We start from the raw sequence: 20,309 nt of genomic DNA on the forward strand, positions 1-20,309 counted from the left end.
AGAGACTAGTGTCAGTCCATGCTTCCCCTGCCTTCAGCAGCCCTGCCTTCTCACTCATGTTGTTGCTGGTGCTCCTAGAGTTATGCAGTAGGTCAGATGAGGAACCTGATCAAACTGGAAGCTAACATGACCATAAAGCAGAAAAATACCCAAAGATATGCTGTGCTGGGGATAGTTCCCTCACCCAGCTCAGCATGCAGTATGCAAACACAGGTGCTGGTGCTGGGGGAGAGGCAGGAACACAGCACTGGGAGGGCAGGCGAGGGCAGGCAAGCAAGGCTGGATGTCAGTCTACACAGTGGTTAGCTTACAGGGACTGAAGAATCATCTTTTTTTTCATATTTTAGTCCTTACATTTGGGAAGCTTTAAACACGCTTCTGACATAGCCAGCAGCCATGGGTTTGCACTGCATGTTGCAAACAGGTGGCAGTCCATAGGTGAGGCTGAGTGCTCCCCATCACATGCTGCATTACTCCCATGTGCTCTCCCTGGTTGAAGGGGCAGGACACGAAAGGGAACATGAGATACAGCAGGAGTCCAGATAAAAGGACCCTTGCAAAGAAAATGAAAACAAACAGCACAGGAACTTTCAGGGACATGAAACCAGAAGAGGACAAAGTGAGGTAGAAGCAGATTTGTCTTTCAGAGTACCCAAGCTTTATCACAAAAGCTCTGAAACATCATATGTTCGCTGGGTCCCTCCCTCTAGGGACATAGCTGCTAGGACATGGCAGGAGGTGATACTTTATAGACTGGAGCCTCTAACCTGGGTCTGAGAGACTAGACAGATGCAATGTCCCTGCTAGGCAGGAGGGAGAATTTTTTGCAGAACAGAACACCAAAGCTATTAGCCATACTTAACGTCACCAGCGTTTCAGTCTTATCTTAATGGATAGGAGGGCCATATTTTTAGAATCAGTCAAGAATATAGGAAGATCAGCTCAAACAACAGTTTCCTCCAGCATTCAGATTACATTGCTCTGACTTTGAGGAAAAAGAATAAACCCAGAGATCACAATTTTAAAATAGAAACAAACGAACAAGGATATTTTAGGATATAATTTTCACAGGTCAGAGTGCTTGATGGATGTGGCTGAATGTGTACTAGCATCACAAGTGCTGGCTCTTGTCCCAGTAGCCATTGCCCTCCGTATTTCCAGACACAGAATATTTTTTCCCATAGTCTTTTCTACGTTAAGGAGGGCAGCACAAAGACAAGGACAGCTGGCTGTACACCTCCTGGAGCTTTCCTGGGGAAAGAAGCAAGAACAAATTTACCCATTCCAGCCTCAAAGGCAAGGGGACAAAGTCTGAAAACTTGGCCTTCATTCTTGCCCTCTGTAAATGTTGGGGGTTTTAGCAGGCTAAAAATTATGGTACCTAAATACTTGGGGGAGAACAATCATTAAGAACATTATAAGCACTTCTGCTACACCTTGGCATTAGTAGTGACTGCATTGTTTTCTTTAGAAGCTCTGAGTGGCAGAAAAGTGGATATAAAAAAGAAGAAATAGTTAGAAATTGTACAATATTCAAGCAGACTGTAATAATGTTAAATACTATTTTAAAGCCCCTAAACTACTTTAAAAACAACAAAAAAGGGACTGATTTACAACCTGCTTTACAGCTGAAGGGTGGAGTCCAGTAGGAGTATTTGCCTTTGGATATCCTAGAAAAATAAAAAACCTATATTAATTCAGCCTTGAACATAACTGCCAAAATTTTGAATGTATCTGTCTGTTAACAGTATAGCAAAGCAGTCAAAACAGACTTTGTTTTAAAAAGGAATAAAAAGATGAAGGCACCACTAAGACAGAAGTCAGTTATTCATTGTAATGCTTTTTGCAGCAGTGCGTTGCGTCAGAAACTATGGAGTTGGTTGTTTTCTTTGCTTTGTCGTCAGGTGGCTTGACATAGAAGTAATATATGAGCAAGTCATATACACATATATATAGTATGTGAAGATATATACACACTAAAGATTAAAATAGTAAATATTTTTTACCTAGGGAAGAAGCATGAGGTATAGATACATGCTCCAATGCACAAAAAATCATATTTTGGTCTTGGTTCAGAGAGACAGTGGTAGAATAAGGTCACCTACCATGTACTCTCTTTTGACCAGCCAACCCCAATGTCATTAACTAACGGGCATTAGGCAGGAAAGTAACTATCTTAAAAGTAGTTGAATTTAATAAATATGTTTGAAATAAATACTACATGGTGGGGCACAATCATCATACGGCAGCAAGAGAAAAAGGGGGCAGAGTTACCAGCAGCTCCCGCATTACACTGCCCCAAAGGAAGATGTGAACTGCAAGAACGGTGTGGCTGAGAGTGACAGAATGGCTCAGCGGTGTCTCTCTGCGAAACCTGGCTGATCAGATCATGGCACTAACAGGCTTGCTCAAAATTGCGATTATTCATACCACAGAGACTATTACAGGGACTGAGCTGAGATGTCTCTCATGGAAACCACTATAGAGCCAACCGTTGGACCCTATCTTCTTTGTGTAAATGAACAGAGCTCGACTGAGTGAACAGAGATTCCCCTTTTTACAAGACTGAAGAACGTGTGCCCTCTGTTTTGAACCCTCCAAATGTGCCAAAACTGTCACCTTTGAGGGCTGAGCGATCAAGGTTTGATCTTTGCATCGAAAACAATTCTTTCGGCAAGTCCTTGAACACAGGTAAAGTAAAATAAAGTAATTGAAACGTTGCAACCCATACCTAAAATAAAATTAAATAATAAAAAAGACAGACTTACAGCAAGAGGAAGGATTGAGCTTGACTCTTGGTGCCAAAGTCTTCCTCAGTGAGAAGTTTGACTTTTGCCTATTTGGCACATATAGTTGCACACAGCGTGGAGGGCACATAGACCTGCCCCAGTGCTGGTACCTGGCAGCTCCCACAAGACATGTGATAGGAGGAAAACACCTTTCCTGTGGTGCACTGGGGTCTTCTAGAGCCATATTGCTTATTGCCCCCGCCATTGCTACTCATTCATGGATAAATTATAGCATCCAAAGATATTGGTGGTAGCTTTTCACTGTCCAGGATGCTCTACAAACATGACTGAAGAATCTTGCCCTGCTCAAGGTAACTTCAAACTCAAAAAGGAGAAGTCTAAGGGAATAAGCACATGCAATTAGAAAATAAAAATATGTTTTGTAACAAATAGCTGACCTGGCCACTTGTTCCAAAAATGACTTGTTGGGCATTCCTCACTGTCCATGGCAGAATAGCTACATTCGGGGTTGAAGAAGACTCTATCACCATGCTTTTGCCTTGCTTCATAGTACAGAGAAGCAGCCCTCCACCTCAGCACCATTCTCCAGCCAGCTTTCTGCTGGTATATCCATGTTGAAGACAGCATGACACTGGCACCCCAATTAGCTAGCTCAGACAACTCCAAAATGATATTTTAATGAGGAAAGCTTATAATTATGTGATAACTCATCTGTGACTTGGGCTCCTGGGTGCTCTCCTCATGTAGACCAAAAACCATGCTGGTGAGTTCCTGACAAGATTGAAGCCAATGGGACTCTCACCATCAGCATCAAAGAATCACAATTTCAATCCATAATCTAGCTCAGTCTCTATCCTTGTCTGGGCAAATCACTTAATGAACCATTTAACAATTTATTGCTCTTGAGAGAGTTACTTATTTCCTTCTGTGTTTGTTTTTTTCCTCCGAGAGGGATAACATTCAGAGCTTTATAAGCCATAATTAGCAAGTTTTGAAGGCACTTTGAGATCTTGAGATAACAGCACGCTACAGGTGCACAGTGTATTTATTCTTAACACTCCAGGCCAATGGCTCCTGACCAAGGAGCTGCAAAGCCATAGCTTACAGAAACAGGTTGCAAGTCCAGGGGAAGCGCAAATCGCAAATTAGTGCTCACAAATAGAAACTGTGACTTGAACCCAGAACTGGTATTGGGAGTGAGGTCACAAACCTGATAGTGGAACCAGAATACAGGTCCATCAGCTTTGCTAGTTCCAGAATGGCTTAAAAAAAAGCATGCTTTGTACTGATAAATATGTTTCCACTCAAAGCTAAAACGCAAAGTCTCACAGACCTGCTTTTCTGTTGAGTTCTCCCTCAAGAACAACAACAGAAAGTTCCACCTATGCCAGTGATCTACTCAATTAGATTTTACTTCACTATGTGTTAAGAGATTGGAACAAGATTTTAAACAAATGTTTACCCCAAAAAAAGTCTTAACAGACTCAAACCTATATTCACCATGGGTATACATAATCTGAATAATAATAATAATAAACCTCTGGGACATACTGTGAACATCAGAATGGCTACAAGCTTTACTGCATGGAAAACTTCCCAGCAGGTGGTTGTAATCCTTCTAGAAAGGATCAGGGCTGGATCAGCAGCACCTCAGGAAGTTAGGTGCCCATCCCTTATTGGATTTACACTGCAATAATCTAAGCACAAAACTGTTGCTTCTTGGATTACTTCGTTAAAAAGCTGAAATTTTGGTTCATGATGCCATGTCTTATCTAAGCACTTGGCTTGCAGTCAGTTTATTTTCTAGGTTTATCATCAGTAAATGACCATTGTCTTCAACTTTAAGAAATCTTACTGGTTCTTCCTGGGCATTGGACTCTCTCTTTGTCCTAAATAGCATATTTAATTTTTCAAGAATATTATATTCTGGAAAATGTTTATCAAAGGGCATTTAAAAAAAAAAATCCCCCCTAAAGGGTTTTCATTTGTCAAATACAATTTATGCCCACATAAGATTCTTTCCTTAAAATAAATACTGAAACCTCAGAGAAAACCTTTGTGCGGGATTTGCAAAGGAAAAAAGTGCCCTGTAAATGGGAGCGGTGGTTCGCTGCAGCCCCAGCCCCGCTGGTATCCTCGGTGAGCAGAGCAGCAGACCGGGGTTTTTACTGGCCTCTGTTGTGTCTGTTGAACTGTTGCTCCGTCTTTAGTGAAATCTCAAGCAACAGAAATCCTCTATTAAAACCACCTGCGTGGCTTTGTCAGCCGAGCTCCGTGCTGTCAAGTAACTTAGCTTCTTAAGCCAATACAAGTCATTAAGAGGAAGGTGAATTAGAGATTTAGACGTTGCCGATAGTAACTATCTCTGATCAATTGATATCTTCCTCTGATAAAACGGCGCTCCACAGCCGACCCCCTCCTCTGCCTCGTCCGCGCAGACCCCAGCCACTGGATCTAATTACGGGTGAGGAACACCAGGCCCTCGTCAGCGCTGAAAGGCCATCAGTAGGCCTATCCATTAATAACTCTCCTGTGCGCTGTACATTGTAATTGTCAGACTGCAATTTACAGTAATCCTCCAATGCAAAAACTTAAATAGCTGCAGCTGATTTGAAATTCATACAACCAGTTGAAAGAGAGAAAAACAAGATGCACGGGTTAAAAGGCCAAATTGTGCAAGTGTGTGCGCTGAGTGACAGACATTTTAGTACTAGCCTGGGACCATATTTTAAAAGGTCACTGAAAACTTTTGGCTTGGGCCCTCTGACAAACAATGAACTTTCCATATATTTATTTGCCATCTCTTTGTTTTTACAGCAAGCAGAATAAATGAGTTAAATGACGTTGTGCGGGTCTGCACATTGTCAGCACAGGTTATAAGTCATTATTAAACTCCATCAAATCAGACCAAACCCGGTCTAGGCAATGAGACTAAAAGTTATTTGCATTCCTTCTGTCATAAAAAATCATATCCCCTTACCCAAGACTTTCGTTTCTTTATTAAATGCAGCCACAAGAGTATTTCAGGTCTGGCAATGTGAGCTCAGGAAAACCTACTCTGTATAACTCAGTGTAACAGCTTAGAACCGATTCCACTAAAATGTCCCAGTTGAGTGTATCTGGGCACTCAATCAAGACACACATATTACTTTTAAATAAGATTAGCCTTTATATTTTGCTGCTTAAGTTAAAACTTTTCATGTCATTCTCTCATTTTATGTAAACTCCAACATAATTCTGTTTTAGAGAATACTTCAAACAAATTAAAACCCTCAACTTGAACGTGTCTAGCAAAACTTGCCTAATGGCATAGCAAGCTGTTTGGTGACACTAAAACACTTTTAAATAAGATGAATTTTCCCTGCGTTGCCCTGGCTTTGTAATTACTGCTGCTGAACAGCATACGCCTTTGGTTACGATGGCAAAAGCAGCGACTTGCGCTCTGAAACTTATTTGACAAATAACTTACAAGTGACCTGCAACATCTGTTTAAAAAATCGTCCTTTGGTATCTGCCTCAAGTTGAGTTGAGCATTAATTATGAAATGCAAACATATCATCTGGGGCCAAGGGCAGCTTTTACACATACACAAGGCACGGCGTGGGGAGGGGGGTGGGCTGCAAACGCCTTCCTTATGCCAGTCAAGTGGAAAGAAAATGTTTAAGTAAACCTCCATCCGAGCTACCAGCTTGAAACGTCATGCTAGTGAGATCCAGCTATACTCAGGGATGAGTCTGATCCCACCAGTTCTGGGTTTCCAGACCCTCCAGACCCCACCATGAGCCATGGTGGAACAGGGCTTGGAGAGGAAGGCAGTGATGCCAGGCACCTTCAGGCACGTCAGCTGGAGCAGTGGGAGTGCAGCACCTCCGAAATCCAGCCCTGGGTCTTGCTCGTCTGGAAGGCGCCACCAGTGGTTACAAAGATGCACCAGTCATGGCAAACCCCCTGGAGCTGCAAACACCCATGTGAAAAGCAAAACGCTTCACACCCCAAAGAACACTGGCGATAGGTTTCAGTAAAACTAATGACAGCCCAATTTACACTCACAATATCCTTTAGGGATGGAGAAGATGTGTACTTCAGTCACAAAGTTTTAAAACCTCTACCTGTAGATAGTTCACTGCTGTGCTGCTTGGTGTATCGTCAGCTCAGGATGAGATTCGGCTCATAGTACAAAAGCAGATGGAAGAGTGAAATAGAGCACTTCCCTCTTCTTCAGAGAAGGGAAATGCCTTTTTTTTTTTTCCAAGGTCTTATAAGTCTTTTTTATGTGGAAGTCAGTAAAAAATAAAAATAAGAAATTCCGACCCTATGTAATCCTGAATTACATTATTTTGGATCTGATTTAAAAACTATCCAGCAAGGTTTGATTCAAATAACATGTGCAATACAGATATCCCTTCACATCAATAAATATTAATAGCATAACTATTGAATATAAACTTTTAGAGAACTATTTCATTATTGCAATCAAAATAAACTGTTTCTAACCTATATGGAAGCACATGTAAAATACAGTTGAACAATACCGAAACCATTGATTTCTGCAGCTTTAAAAGATATTTGCTTGTAAGAGATCAAAGATAGATCTAAAGGTTTACCTCTACAGATGTCTTTTCCCTGTGCTGCTTTTTTCATTTACCTTCTTATACATGAACTTAATCAGCAACAAAGCTCAGCCATCAAGTGATAACATTTCTGAAGCTAATTGTGGCATATTGGAGTCTAGGAAGGAATATTATTAAACTGTCCTATAATTCATGTTTCGTGTGAAAAACTGGGACTTGAAAAACACCTGCCCAAACAATTCATAAACACACTGCACAGCAAATACCTATGGTAATTCACTGGATTTACAACCGTCATGTTATATTAAACATACAGTATCAAAATTTATCACCCATTACACAGATTCCTGTTTTAATAATATCTTGTACTTGTACAATAGCACCTTCTCTCCCAGAGGGTCCCGAAGCACTTTAAAATCATACATACAGGAACTGCTCCATTCGCTGTGGAAATACAGCTGCCTCTGGGGTGGAGCAGGGGTTAGGGGAGGAGAGTAATTGTGCACAGCGGTTATAAACACTGACAGTTGAGAGAGATGGTTGGGGACGGGGAGCAGAGAAAATTATACCAATGTCTCAGGAGCATAATATAAAAGGCATAACCCCAGTTGAAGGCGAGGGAGGTGCGCAGGCAGCCGTTACAGGGCACGTACTGATTCAGGGTATCCTTGCGCTGTCACCAGTGAGCAGTCCCAACCGCAGGGCCAAGCTGCAGCCTTTGGCTCCAACCCTCAGGCAGTGGGTCAGGGTTTCCCTGTGGTGTGAACCCTGGCTGCTGAGGGAGTTGAGCCAAAGGCTCCATCTCCAGTATCGTCATGCTGAATTGCTTAGATTCCCCAAAGGTAACTCCAGCTGTGCTTCCAGAAAACTCTGGGGCAATGGGAGCCCACTGACCAGAGAGACCCCTGTGGTGGGCAACTGGGTGAAATTGTCCAAAAATAATGCAACGTTAGAGAAAAATCAGGCAGATGCATGGATTTATGGCTTGGCTATTGACCCAGTTAGAACCTGGCCAGTAAAGACTGCTGTTACCTATGCCACTGAAACACTGGTTTGTGTTCCTCAGTTGACTGCAGCTGCAGCTTCATCTGCTTGTTCATACTTGCCATAATTGCCAAAGTGGTCTCCTGTGGCTTCACATCAGCCCCAGACCTCTCCTGCCCGGTCTCACTCAGGACTTTCTCAGACCCTCTTTGATCACTGTGAGGAATCAACTTCTGAACATCAGGTTAGACTAAGCTTTACAAGAAAATCTGTTGAAAGCTTAAAACTGGCCCATGAAAATCACCACCGATGGGCTTACACCTGCCTATTAGACTTCAGCCAGACAACTGAAACCCTAAGCTGCAAATGCTTCTCTCTAGTTTCAGACATGTTATCTTGGTGAAGGCTTAGGGCAGAGATGCTTTTTCAAAAAAGACAGAAGACTCTGCCAATGTAGGGATAAGCAAAGTAGCTCTTAATGCGAGCAATCACAACAAGGTGAAAAACAGCAGGGGATTTTAAACTGACAGTGCCAGAAGGCCCCAATTACAATCTTATGTCTATCAGTAAAAACGGTTTCCCATCTATCAAACATAGCCCTACCATGGCTACTGCCTGTGGTATGGCTGGCACAGAAACTGTACCTTCACTGTTGGCATACTGGACAGACCACGGCTCTTCTCACTGCAAGTCTTCTTTGGATGCAAGGCAATTTTTGGTATTACAGTTCAGACATAGAGTCCTCACAGGAGTGACACGCAAAGCACCACAAGCCATAAACTGTTGCAGGAGGAGGCAATGTTCAGGGCAAGATGGCCCCTGGACTGCAGGACTTGTTTTGGGTCTCAGAGGACTAAGCTGAGGGACACTTGAGGCTTGAAGTTTATTGGAAGTGGCAAAAACTGGTTAAGTGCAGCACCTGGTGATGAATGTCGACCTCTGCTTCTTGTAAGGCTCTACTTCAGTTGGTCTGTTCTCACACCCTCCCACATCTCCTGCTGTCACCTTAAAACCTGATGCTGGAATAAGAGAACGTTGGCTCTGCCTGTTTCCACCATTGCCCAGTCCTCCTCCACGGTGCTCACCCCTTTCTGGGGAGCTGTTTTAAGAGCCAAGTTACCCAGGTCTATTCCCTTTCCTTTCTATATTTGAGGTGTCTCTGAATCTTGGCATTTCTTCCAAAGTATTTCCATCCTACAACTTTCTCTATGTGTTGATATATCTGAAGTGTTTATGCAGGTCCCCCATTACTTCTTGCCTCAGTCAGTGCAGTTTCTGGGATTTTCTGACACATATCAACACACCATATCCTATACAAAAAGCAGCTGCTATATATCTAGATAGATTATAGATTATATACTCATGCTTAGTTTAGTTCCCGCAGCCCACGTGCCATAGGCTCGGTTGCGATTTATTTAACTGCTGCATTAAGTAACCCTTCACCTTAGCTAAACTGCCAAGAAACCTACATAACTTTACAAGAAATCTTCCCACAGAGACTGCTGTATAGTTACTCTACACTAATTTAGCAGTTTGCAACCAAACATCCAATAAAATAAGGAGTACCCTTGCAATGCACACACACAAGGATGCGTGCTTGATTCAGCTCTGCAAGGTGTGTTCCTCAGTTGACTGCAACTGCAGCTTCATCTGCTTGTTCATACTTGCCATAATTGCCGAAGTGGTCTCCTGTGGCTTCACATCAGCCCCAGACCTCTCCTGCCCGGTGTCACTCAGGACCTTCTCAGACCCTCTTTGATCACTGTGAGGAAAGGTCAGGAAGGTCTGAATCACCCTTCTCCTTTGCTTTGCTGTACCTGCTAGGGACAGCAGCACTCTTTGGGAGCCCAGCCCTCCACAGCAGGCAGTGCTGGGGCTCAGTGCAGGAACCCTTCTAGCTGACAGGTTCCACAGAAAGGGCAGCTTTTTAAAGACCAGGACAGGCATTTGATCCAGGAAAAAATGGTTACTACATCTTCCACAGATCCCTTCCTGTCTCCACCACCAGCAACTTCAATGTCGTTGAGGCAGAGTCCTGGGAAGTTTTGCCCTTGTTTTAAGCGAGCTTTTTGCCGGCACGGTCCTGCACAGCAGCCAGTTGGCGAGACGGAGCGTGGCTGCCTGTGCCATGCTTGTTTGTATAACGAGATCTTTTTTGCCTGGAGCACAGGTACTATGTAAAGCTGGAAGGAAGGTGATGAGTGTTGCTGGCAGGAACATAATGCTCTGCTATTCCAGCTAGAATCACCCGGAAAGCAATAGTTCCTTAACTTGAAATTAGTGCTGCAAAATACTATTAATTGCTATAGATGTGTAAGAATAGGGCAGATCTCAGGTATCAAGACACTGAGGCTTGACTGAATGCAGGGAAGGTTTTGTTCTGACATCAGGGTCTTGCCTAAATTCAGGTGACCGGAAAGTGAATAGATGAAAGCAAAATGGCTGGTGTAGATAGCTGTGGTATAACAACATGGAAGTAGATGTCTGTGCTTGATGGTATCCGTGTTCACTGCTGGTTGTGTTAATGTTAGTAGTTGTGCAATAGGCAACTCATACAACTATAGTGCTGCTCCTGTATGTTACTTAGATTCTCATTTCTAAAACAAAGTGAAAAACCTTACCCTAAAATTGATGGCAAAGTGCCACTCAAGTACTTCTGTGAAAACTACTTTCTTAAAGGAATATATAGTTGAAGACTACGCTGGTGATCCTGCAGTCCCCTCCTGTAGCTCAGTGCTTCAGTGTTAGGTAAGTGAACTTAGCATCATTTTATTACAAAACCTGGAACAGCTGCAACAGTTCATCCTCACTCCCCTGCTTCAGGCCAAGTGGCAGTAAAGCAGGGATCATCCTCACCTTGGCAAGAGATGAATGTGACCCTGGAGTAACTAGTGACTCCCTGGCCACGGTGCAGCTAGATGAAATCTCCCCCTTACCCCATTGCTTTTCCTGAACGAACATTTCCAGCTTCAAGCTACAGCATGGGATCTATCTCATCGGCTGAGTGCCAGCCGCGAGTGGGGAGGAAGGGGCCTCTCTCAAACAACTCACCTTATGTTGAATGGGTGATCTAAGGGCAGGAAAACCAAACAGTGCCCTGCAGCTGCTGATGTGGCTCCACTGAAAGCAGCAATGGGGGAGAGTTAGCCCAGATGCTGCTGCCTGCAGAACACAGGCCTGGAGTTAGCTGAAGTATCCTAGATGCTATAAGCTGTGAGGAAGGCTGCCCTCATTCCTCCCCTCTAAATCTTGCCCACCTGGCAAAAGGAAAGGGAGCAGGCAGTTGGATATTCACCACGACAGGTGGGCTATATCAAAAGTAGGTAGCTGGTAAATGTGCCACCCTTTTCACTTAAGAGCCTCAAAAATAGAAGCAATAGAAGAGGCTGCCTTTGCCCATCACTGCATTTCTCAACTTTTACTTGACATCTGGAATTTACACTTATTATATCTGAAGGACTTTTGTGTTAAGTTCAAATGCACACGAATTACAGAGCCCAAGTGGATGTCTTCCCAGTGACTTCACTGGGAGCCGGACAGGAACCCAAAACTACAGGAAATTTTCAAGTTAACAGAAGAAAATTACTTCAATTTAAGAGTTAGCAGGAGGTTTCCAATAAAAGATATGTTTAAAAGTAATGTTAAAAAAAAGGGAATATAAGAAAGGTAAGTGGAGGTGGTTAGGCTGCAAAGTAAGTGATACTGTTTTCATAACATATGAAAGGTCCTTGGTTATTATACTCACCAAAATGAAAGTATTGTTCATGTTCTACAATAAGGAAGGACATAATCACAGCTATGAGAAAAATAAAAGCCACTTACGTATCAATACTGCCTGGGTCCACTGACATAGAGATTTCCTCCAAGGAACAGATCCTGCACCTGGACTCTAGCAGAAGTGTTAAGGGAAGCCCAGCCAAGCACCAAATCTGCCTGTTTCTGGACTTGAAGTCATGATTAGCTTTGTTACTACCTCTTTTCAGGACAAGCATATTAAAAAACTTACTCCCCTCAGTTTTCACCCAAATTCCTTTTCTGTATGGTTTTACTTAAGAATAGCAGCTAACCAAATACATCTCTCAGCTCTGTTGATGCAATTATGAAACACACTTATTTTTATTACAAGGAGATGAGAAACCATTACTGTAAACTCTTCTTGAGATAGACATAGAAGTATTCTGATGGCTATGGAGCGGCCACTGAGGTTTGTCAGGATGACAAACGGTAATGATCCTGAAAATTTGCACCTTCATGTTATAGCTTTACTAAACTTAATTATTCCTCTGTTTAAATCAAGCCAGGTGTTCCTTTGGGGGGCAGGAAGAACCCAGTCATTGCTGCATCCTGAGCAGCTTAAATTTAAAAAACCTACAAGGATCTGTATTTTATGTTATGCTGTTTCAACACCACTGCTAATAAGCTGTACTCAAAGTCTAAAGCAGGTTATGTTCCCATACCAGCAAAAAAAATGCAGTCATCTGCCTTTGAAGCAGAACCTTTGTTGATTTTACACTTTGACTTTCTGGAGAACTCTGGATGCTTCGTATTACTACCCAGCAAGGGATGGACCATTTCCTTCGAGACTCAAGTTTAGATGGCCATCCCGCATCTCATTCCTCCACAACAAACAGGAAGATAATGGCATCCAACTGTGTTTTGTTTTGGTTTCGCTTTTTAATTATCATTTTCAGGCCTATTTTCCTGTAGAAAATCTGGAAAGAGTATTCTGATTTGACCCAGTTGCTAGAAGTTTGGGGGTGGGGCTGTGTTGTCATCTTCAATGCATAGGCTTACTAGCCTACACACTGAAGCTCAAATGGCCTTACCTACCAGTGCCACCAGTGTCAGGGTGGAACCTAGAAGGGGGAAAAAGAAAAGAGCTGGAGAGCCACAAAACAAACTGACACCATTGAAAGCCTTAGGTGATTCGGCCCTCCTCCAAGACCCAGAAAAAGGTACCACCATGCCCATCAGCAGTTCAGCAGGCTTGTCTCTATAACCCAAGACAAAACATGGCAGAAGTTGCCCATTACAGATGCCAAGAAACAAAATACTGCATTGGGAAGTCTTCAGAAAGACAGACTCATCTTTGACTGGCAGGTCTGTCTCGTCTCCATAAAACGCAGAGATGACACTGGTATGCCAGTCAGAACACTCTGCAAACATGCTTTCAATATTCAGGATAAGTGAAATACTAATGGAAAACAAATGTAAAAAATAATTGAATAACACTGATTTTATGTTGAGGCTCTTGGCAAAACCTAACATCTTATTCTTAAACCATGTGCTGGACTGTGCAAACCTGGGTTACTGAACCCTTGTGCTCTGGGGCCTCCCAGCTCCAACAGAAGTTTTGCAGGTATAATGGTCGACAGAGATCAAACTGTAGCATGTACACCATAACGTTTAACCTGAGTGTCCCGTAAGAGTCTTCACACAGCTTGTGAAGACCGTTCATTCATCAGAGGACAAGCAGACTTGTCTTTAAACAAGGTCAACAAATAAAGTTTCCACAATTCTTTTTTTATTTAAACTGAGACTGAAAAGTAATTTTTTGTAAACTCTACAAGATTTATGGAAAGATTAAGAGGAACATTAAGAGGAAGTAGAAGTAAAAGCAAAAACACAATGCAAGGTGAACAGACCATAACTTTATTGGAGATATACTCAGCTACAATTATTACAAAAAACTATTAAAGGTAATTGTGACCCATAAGGTGCAGATTGCAAACTTCTGCAGCATGATTACAGTATGAATGAATTACATTTTATGTCCTTTAAAGACAGCTGCAGCACATGATGGTAAATATTTTATTGTCCATCAAATTATATTTGTTATTCATTCTACTTGATTTTAACCATCTTTTCAGTCGAACTATTTACAATAAAAATGCCTGCAATTTCCAATTCTTGTTCACAAACATTTCTCTCTCCAACTTGCTGCTGCAGTAAATTCCGAGTGCATCTACAAAGCAATTAAAGTAGTCTGTGGTTGCCATTCAAATAAAAGAGGGAAAAAACTCAAGGACTTTATTGGACAAAATTTATTTTTAAGAAATGTAGTTAGCTTTGACAGAAGTTAATTTGAACTGCTAGTGGAGTATACTACAATGACCTCTAGATATTTGCTAACAAAATTCAGATTGAGTTACAGCTGATACTTAGATTACATTTCATGGTCATGAACTGTAGTGTTTTAAGTTTTAAACCTAATATGGAAGTAAAGAAATTAACTTCTTGAAAATTAGAGCAATTGGAAAAGGATCAACGTCAGTAATTAAGTACCAAAAAATAAAAATCCTTCTCGCTTTACTCATGTAGTAAATAGAATCACAGAATCATTAATGTTGGAAAAAACCTCTAGGATCATCAAGCCCAACTGCCAACCCAACACTCCCATGTCTCCTAAACCATGCCCTGAAGTGCCACGACTACACATCTTTTAAATACCTCCAGGGATGGCGACTCCACCACCTCTCTGGGCAGCCTGTTCCAATGCCTGACCACTCTCTCAGTAAAGAGATTTTCCCTAATAGCCAATCTAAACCTCCCCTGATGCAGCTTGAAGCTGTTTCCTCTCGTTCTATCGCTAGTGACCTGGGAGAAGAGCCCAACACCCACCTCGCTACAACCTCCTTTCAGGCAGTTGTAGAAAGCGATAAGGTCTCCCCTCAGCCTCCTCTTCTCCAGGCTGAACAACCCCAGTTCCCTCAGACACTCCTCATAAGACCTGCTCTCCAGACCCTTCCCCAGCTTCAAAAGAGGGATTTCCATGAAAGTGTTTTTTGTAGGGAGCCCTGCCCAAAACATACAAACCCAGAATACTGTCGGATAGAGACAAGCGTAGTATCACAGCAGACCACGATACTCTTCGTCATTTTAGGATTACGTGTGCTGCCTTGACTGGGATAGAAAGATTTCACTATCTATACAGATAACTGCACGCAGAACAGTTATGTCATACGCAGTGACAACAAACCACATTTTTCCAGTTTATGGTTCTATATTTGCTTACAAGGAGGAAAACCCAAAACACAAGATCTTCAGGTATGTAAAGGAATGTGGTTCCACTGATTAAAATGGTACCACATCAATTTACACTAGCTGAAGATCTGGCACTTCAACCCTGGGCAACCACTATATTCTTCCCCAGCACGGAAACCGGTTCTTCTCCAAGTTCTGTACTCTGTGGTCACAACGCATAATTGTGTAATGAGACTTAAAAATAATAGGCTTTTTTCCCTGTATGGACTTTGGCAGCATCAAGCTGAACAAACACTTCTGAAGTCACTACTGGGCACTCAATATTCAGAATGAGCAGAGATTTAGTTGAGGCTGACCAAATTACTGTGGGCTGTCTTCTCGCAAAAGCTACATTACATGCATAATACACTGGTTTCTTCAGAGATAATTACTGGAGTGTCAGAGGTCATTCTAATTTTAATTACTTCACATAACAGTAAAATGATGTAGTAGGAAAACAATAGCTTTAAAATACAATCAAGAGTTGTTACGCATCTTTGTTGTATTTTTCTACATACAGTAAAAATGCCACAGACGTTACAAATGACCTATTTAAGTTGTGCAAGTAAATGACACATTGCAGGCATTATAATTATCTTTTTCAAATTCAGTAAATCAGAACAGCAGCAAGGCCAAACCACATTTTTACTCTCTGTTAAGCATTTTTTTCCTTGAAATGAGGTAAAGCATGGTACCAAGTGCAATGCTTATTTGTGCTACATGAACAGAACAGCGCAAAAAAAGCCATAAAAATAAAAACGCAGCATAGTTAGGAGGACTGTTTAAAGTACAGTATAACAGGACTTAGATAAAAAAAAACAAGGTTCATGCCAACTAACCCCCACACTATTTATGATGAGCCTGTGTGGTTGCTTTTGAAGATGGGTTGCAACAGTCCGCTCACACTTGTGCATACAGCATGTCAAGTGATTTCTATCCCAACCTTCAAATGATCAGATTTAGGTCTTTAATAGCATATACTGTCCAATATCAAAATCATATCAACTGTAGGGTAAAACACACAGATGTCTAACATGGAAACTAATATGAATTTTCTATCTCAAAGGATAAAAAAAATATTTCAATGAGGTCACACTGGAAAAAATTACGGCATTTAAAACGCATTTAAAAACGCATCAGCAGCAGAAACTACTTTATGGTCAGCCACTACACATTTCAGATCTCCAATTCATAGGCTTAAGCTAGTAACAAAGTGATCATTAAACTATTCTGAAACACAGAGCAAGTTCAGTTAATTTTCTTTGCATCAAAACACTCTGTAGCACTTTACTGCTAACAATTACCTGAAACCCCTGAGAATCTATAACCTTGTAACAATCAGTAAGAAATTTTAGGCGTTCAAAGACTAACTTTAGGTTTTCATAATGCATTTAAAACTACTTAAGACTTTCTAGATGGTCTGATTTTATCTGCCGATTGATGTCTGGCCAGAAGCACAGAACTGTTAACATTAGCGATCTTGTATTTTCTCTAAGAAACTTCGCTCCTACCGCAAGGACAGAGCTGTAACTTAAATCGGCAACTTACTTTTTTTTTTTTTTTAAACAGCTAACTCAAAGCAATCTACCTTTGAAAATCCAGACTGCGTGTTTTTACCATTCCATCTCATTTCATTTGTTTTATACACATCAAGACTTGCAGGTCTTATACTTCCCTGTTACATTTTCATGACTGATGTACCAAACAAATGCTAGAATTTTTTATAAGCTAGTATTTTAACTCTCGGTCTGGCTACTATAACAATGCTGCTTTCAAATACAAGAATGGCCCTTTTTGCAGAATGAAAAATGACTGGGATAAAAAATGTACGAACTTTTGAAAACTGTATTTCAGAAAAGCTTAATGTCTACCCCTTGTCACTAAGGCATTTATTTTATTTTTTTGTTAAGAAAGCAAGAGCTGACAGTTTTTCTTTTGTTTTAGTGTGCATTTGTGAGGAAAGGAATAGGGTTTAAAAGCAGGAAATACAGTATTTATTTGTAATTTAATACATAAGACACAGCATCAAGTTTAAACTATTGTGCTGGAAAACGTTAAAACACCTTGCTCTGCTTTCTCAAACTTCAAGCATAATTAACAGGGCAAAATTGCAGCAAACCTCTACTGATATTGGTGGGAATACGAGACCCACAGCTTTTTTAAAAGGTAAATTAAGAGGTATTATAGTTACAGTGCAAAAAATTAAAATTTCAAGCATAATATATAAACATAGCACCAAAACAGAAAAAAAAACAATGCATGCAAAAACAGAAGGAAAGGAAAGAAAAAAAACTGAGGTATTTAAGTGAAGAGTGCCTACAAAAATCTAAGTAAAGAAGTATAGGCAAAGCCTAAAAAATAAAAGTATGATTCCCCCCCCCCCCCGCCCCCAGTAGACCAAAACACCAATGAGCTAGTTTCTCTAAATTAAGGACCTAAATCACAGATGTATCAAAAGTACGGCAGTTATATCTCAAACATCAACTTTCATGTTATTTAACAGCACAGCTTTGGTAGGTGAAATATGCATGCAACTCTGAAAAGTACAGTAAGAAATTTACGTGGAAATATCTCTAAGTGTAAAGGTGCTCTGTTTGTTAAATACGTAACCAATTGACTATAAAATCTGCAGCATATTTTAGGTGTGATATGTCTAAGGTTATTTTGTTAGTGACAGTTTGCACTGTGCAATTATTCATTGCTCTTTCCAGTATTGGAACCATCTAGCTTGCAGGTTTGTGTAAAATTGGAATTTTAGCCAAAGACCACATTTTGTTTATGGTATAAAAAAACCTGTAGACTAACCATGTCCTCAGAATTGTTAAAAATAACCTAATTACATATATATGAATACAATTTCTATTATAATCCTGTAATAAGTCACAGCTATAGTAATGAGTTGTACTGTAAATATAGAACTGTATCATTGTAAAATGCATAACAAAATGAAGGGAATGTAAAACAGTTTGTTCCAAAAACGATCAGAAATCAAAGATTATTAATGAGGGTTTATTTATTTTTAAGGCAAGAACCTTTTTTTATGCAAGACTGTGTGGCATAAGGAAACTGAATTCTACCAGTATGCCAGCCATTTCAATTAAAATCTGTCCCTAACAAACAAGTGCAATAATGATTGGGAATGCCATCTTAATGTAAAAAGATGACAAGGAGAGGAGAAAAAAAAAAAAAGGAGAATACTGGCACACTTATTCTTTCTTATACCCAATCATCCAGTACAGTTTATCAACTGCTTTATGACTGGCACTAGTGCACAGATTGAAGAATTTCAAGATTACTATATATAAATCTAGCAACTGCATTAGGCATAAGCTCCCTGGCCTTCTAACACTAAGCAAAGCTGTACTGACAATTAAAGTAAACCAAAAAGACCTGACAACAATTATTCTGAACACTTGCTAAATGTCATCATTAAAGCACTCTTGTGATTAAACAAAGCGGAAGTGAGGAAAGAAGACAAGATTGTGTTTGCGCAAAAAACTATTAACTACAATTAGTTCCAAAATTTTATACATGTTAAATGTTTTATCTATTCTGTTATCAAACAAACTTTAAATTCTGTCTTCCAATTTGTTCCTCTCAACATCAACATTTTTAAAAATTTGCTTTATTTGTATGTGGTTTTTTCCCCCCCCATTTTATTAATTTCTAAGAGGAGTCTCAGCTGTTTGGGACCTGAGGTTGATTTGCTTTGAGGCTTCGTAGTGCTCTTCTCGCAGCTGCAGATTTGGCAATCCTGTAGCTTCTGCCAACACCTTTAAACTTTCCTTTTCCTACAACTTCCACTGTTACTCTGACCTTTCCATCATAAGTTCTTTCTGCAGGACTGCAAAAATACACACAAGAATTACTTACTGCCTAAGCAAGTTAATGTGAAATAAGAGACCTACATTCTCTTTTCTACAGAAGTTAAAGCAGTATAGTTAAACAGAAATCATTACTTTTCTCAAAGTTATGCAAGGAAGAAAGAAAATGATCACACTAGCTGCTCAGTGCAAAAGAACTTAAAAGTAATTTGTGACATTTGAAAATCCTCAGTAGTATACGAAGCACAGCTTAAAAACTTTTTATGGTGGGGTGTACCAAAAGAAGTGTGTTCTTACCTAAATTTGGCTGTCTCTGGCTCCATCTCCAGCAGCTCTCGCACTGGGGAACGGGGCACATTAGCAGAAAATTTTTCTATTTGGGGGAGAAAAATAAAAAGAAAAAAGTTAGCTGTCTTCTCTTCATAGCAGATGGTACTTAATTATTAGGTTTTTTTTCTGAAAGCTGACAATACCTATTAATGGCCTCATCATTGGATAGTACACTTGCCAAACCATTTCCAAAGACATTCCACTATCCATATAAATGGCACCAGCAAGGGACTCAAATATATCCCCCATGGCCTTTGGTACTTCAATGTCTTCCTCTTTTTCTTCATCTTCTTCAGATCTTCTGAGCTGTTTGCAATTAAAAAAAGCCGAGGGAGGGAGGGAGGGAGGGAGAGAGAGAGAGAGAAGGGGAGGAGAAGAGAAAGAAACAATTACTTCTTTTAAAATAAAACAAAGATCTTCAGAAATGTAAGCTCTTTTACATCCTATCCTCAGCTGCTTCCTTTAAGTTTTTCATTGACAACTTTCCACATTGAAATTGTTCTTTTATTCCCCAATGAAACCAAGTTGCTGGATATATCATTTTTCAAATGTGAAAAAAACCCCAAACACCATTGCATACAGAGACCTTATATGCTTTGTGAATTCCTCCTGTAATAATTCTGCAGGATTTCACTATGGGTCTGTTTTTTCCAATAAGAAACAGACTTGGCTCTATCAGTTAATACTAGAAAGCTACTCAAAGAAAGAGTTCATACATTAATCATCTCCTAGAAGGAGACTTTAAAATCTGGAAGTCCGATCTCTGGATGAGAGTCGGATGTACCTTTCCTTACCTCGTTTACCCCAGAAGACAAGCATGAAGCAAG

General features: G+C 40.6%; 1 protein-coding gene across 5 annotated transcripts in view; it reads right to left on the bottom strand.

Moving 5' to 3' along the window:
* Positions 1-13,936: 13,936 nt before the first annotated feature.
* The window catches only part of DICER1 (dicer 1, ribonuclease III), a 69,033-nt gene continuing 62,660 nt past the window's right edge, over positions 13,937-20,309 (bottom strand). For all 5 annotated transcript variants that reach the window (XM_064460681.1, XM_064460683.1, XM_064460680.1 and 2 more), the window contains 3 exons: positions 19,626-19,788; positions 19,450-19,525; positions 13,937-19,172 (listed from right to left, as the gene is read on the bottom strand). In XM_064460681.1, the coding sequence (XP_064316751.1) occupies positions 19,007-19,172; positions 19,450-19,525; positions 19,626-19,788 (405 nt within the window). In that variant the 3' untranslated portion in view covers positions 13,937-19,006. The remainder of the gene's footprint in view (positions 19,173-19,449; positions 19,526-19,625; positions 19,789-20,309) is intronic.

This window comes from Phalacrocorax carbo, chromosome 9 (genome assembly GCF_963921805.1).
Source record: "Phalacrocorax carbo chromosome 9, bPhaCar2.1, whole genome shotgun sequence".
Classification (NCBI taxonomy): domain Eukaryota; kingdom Metazoa; phylum Chordata; class Aves; order Suliformes; family Phalacrocoracidae; genus Phalacrocorax; species Phalacrocorax carbo.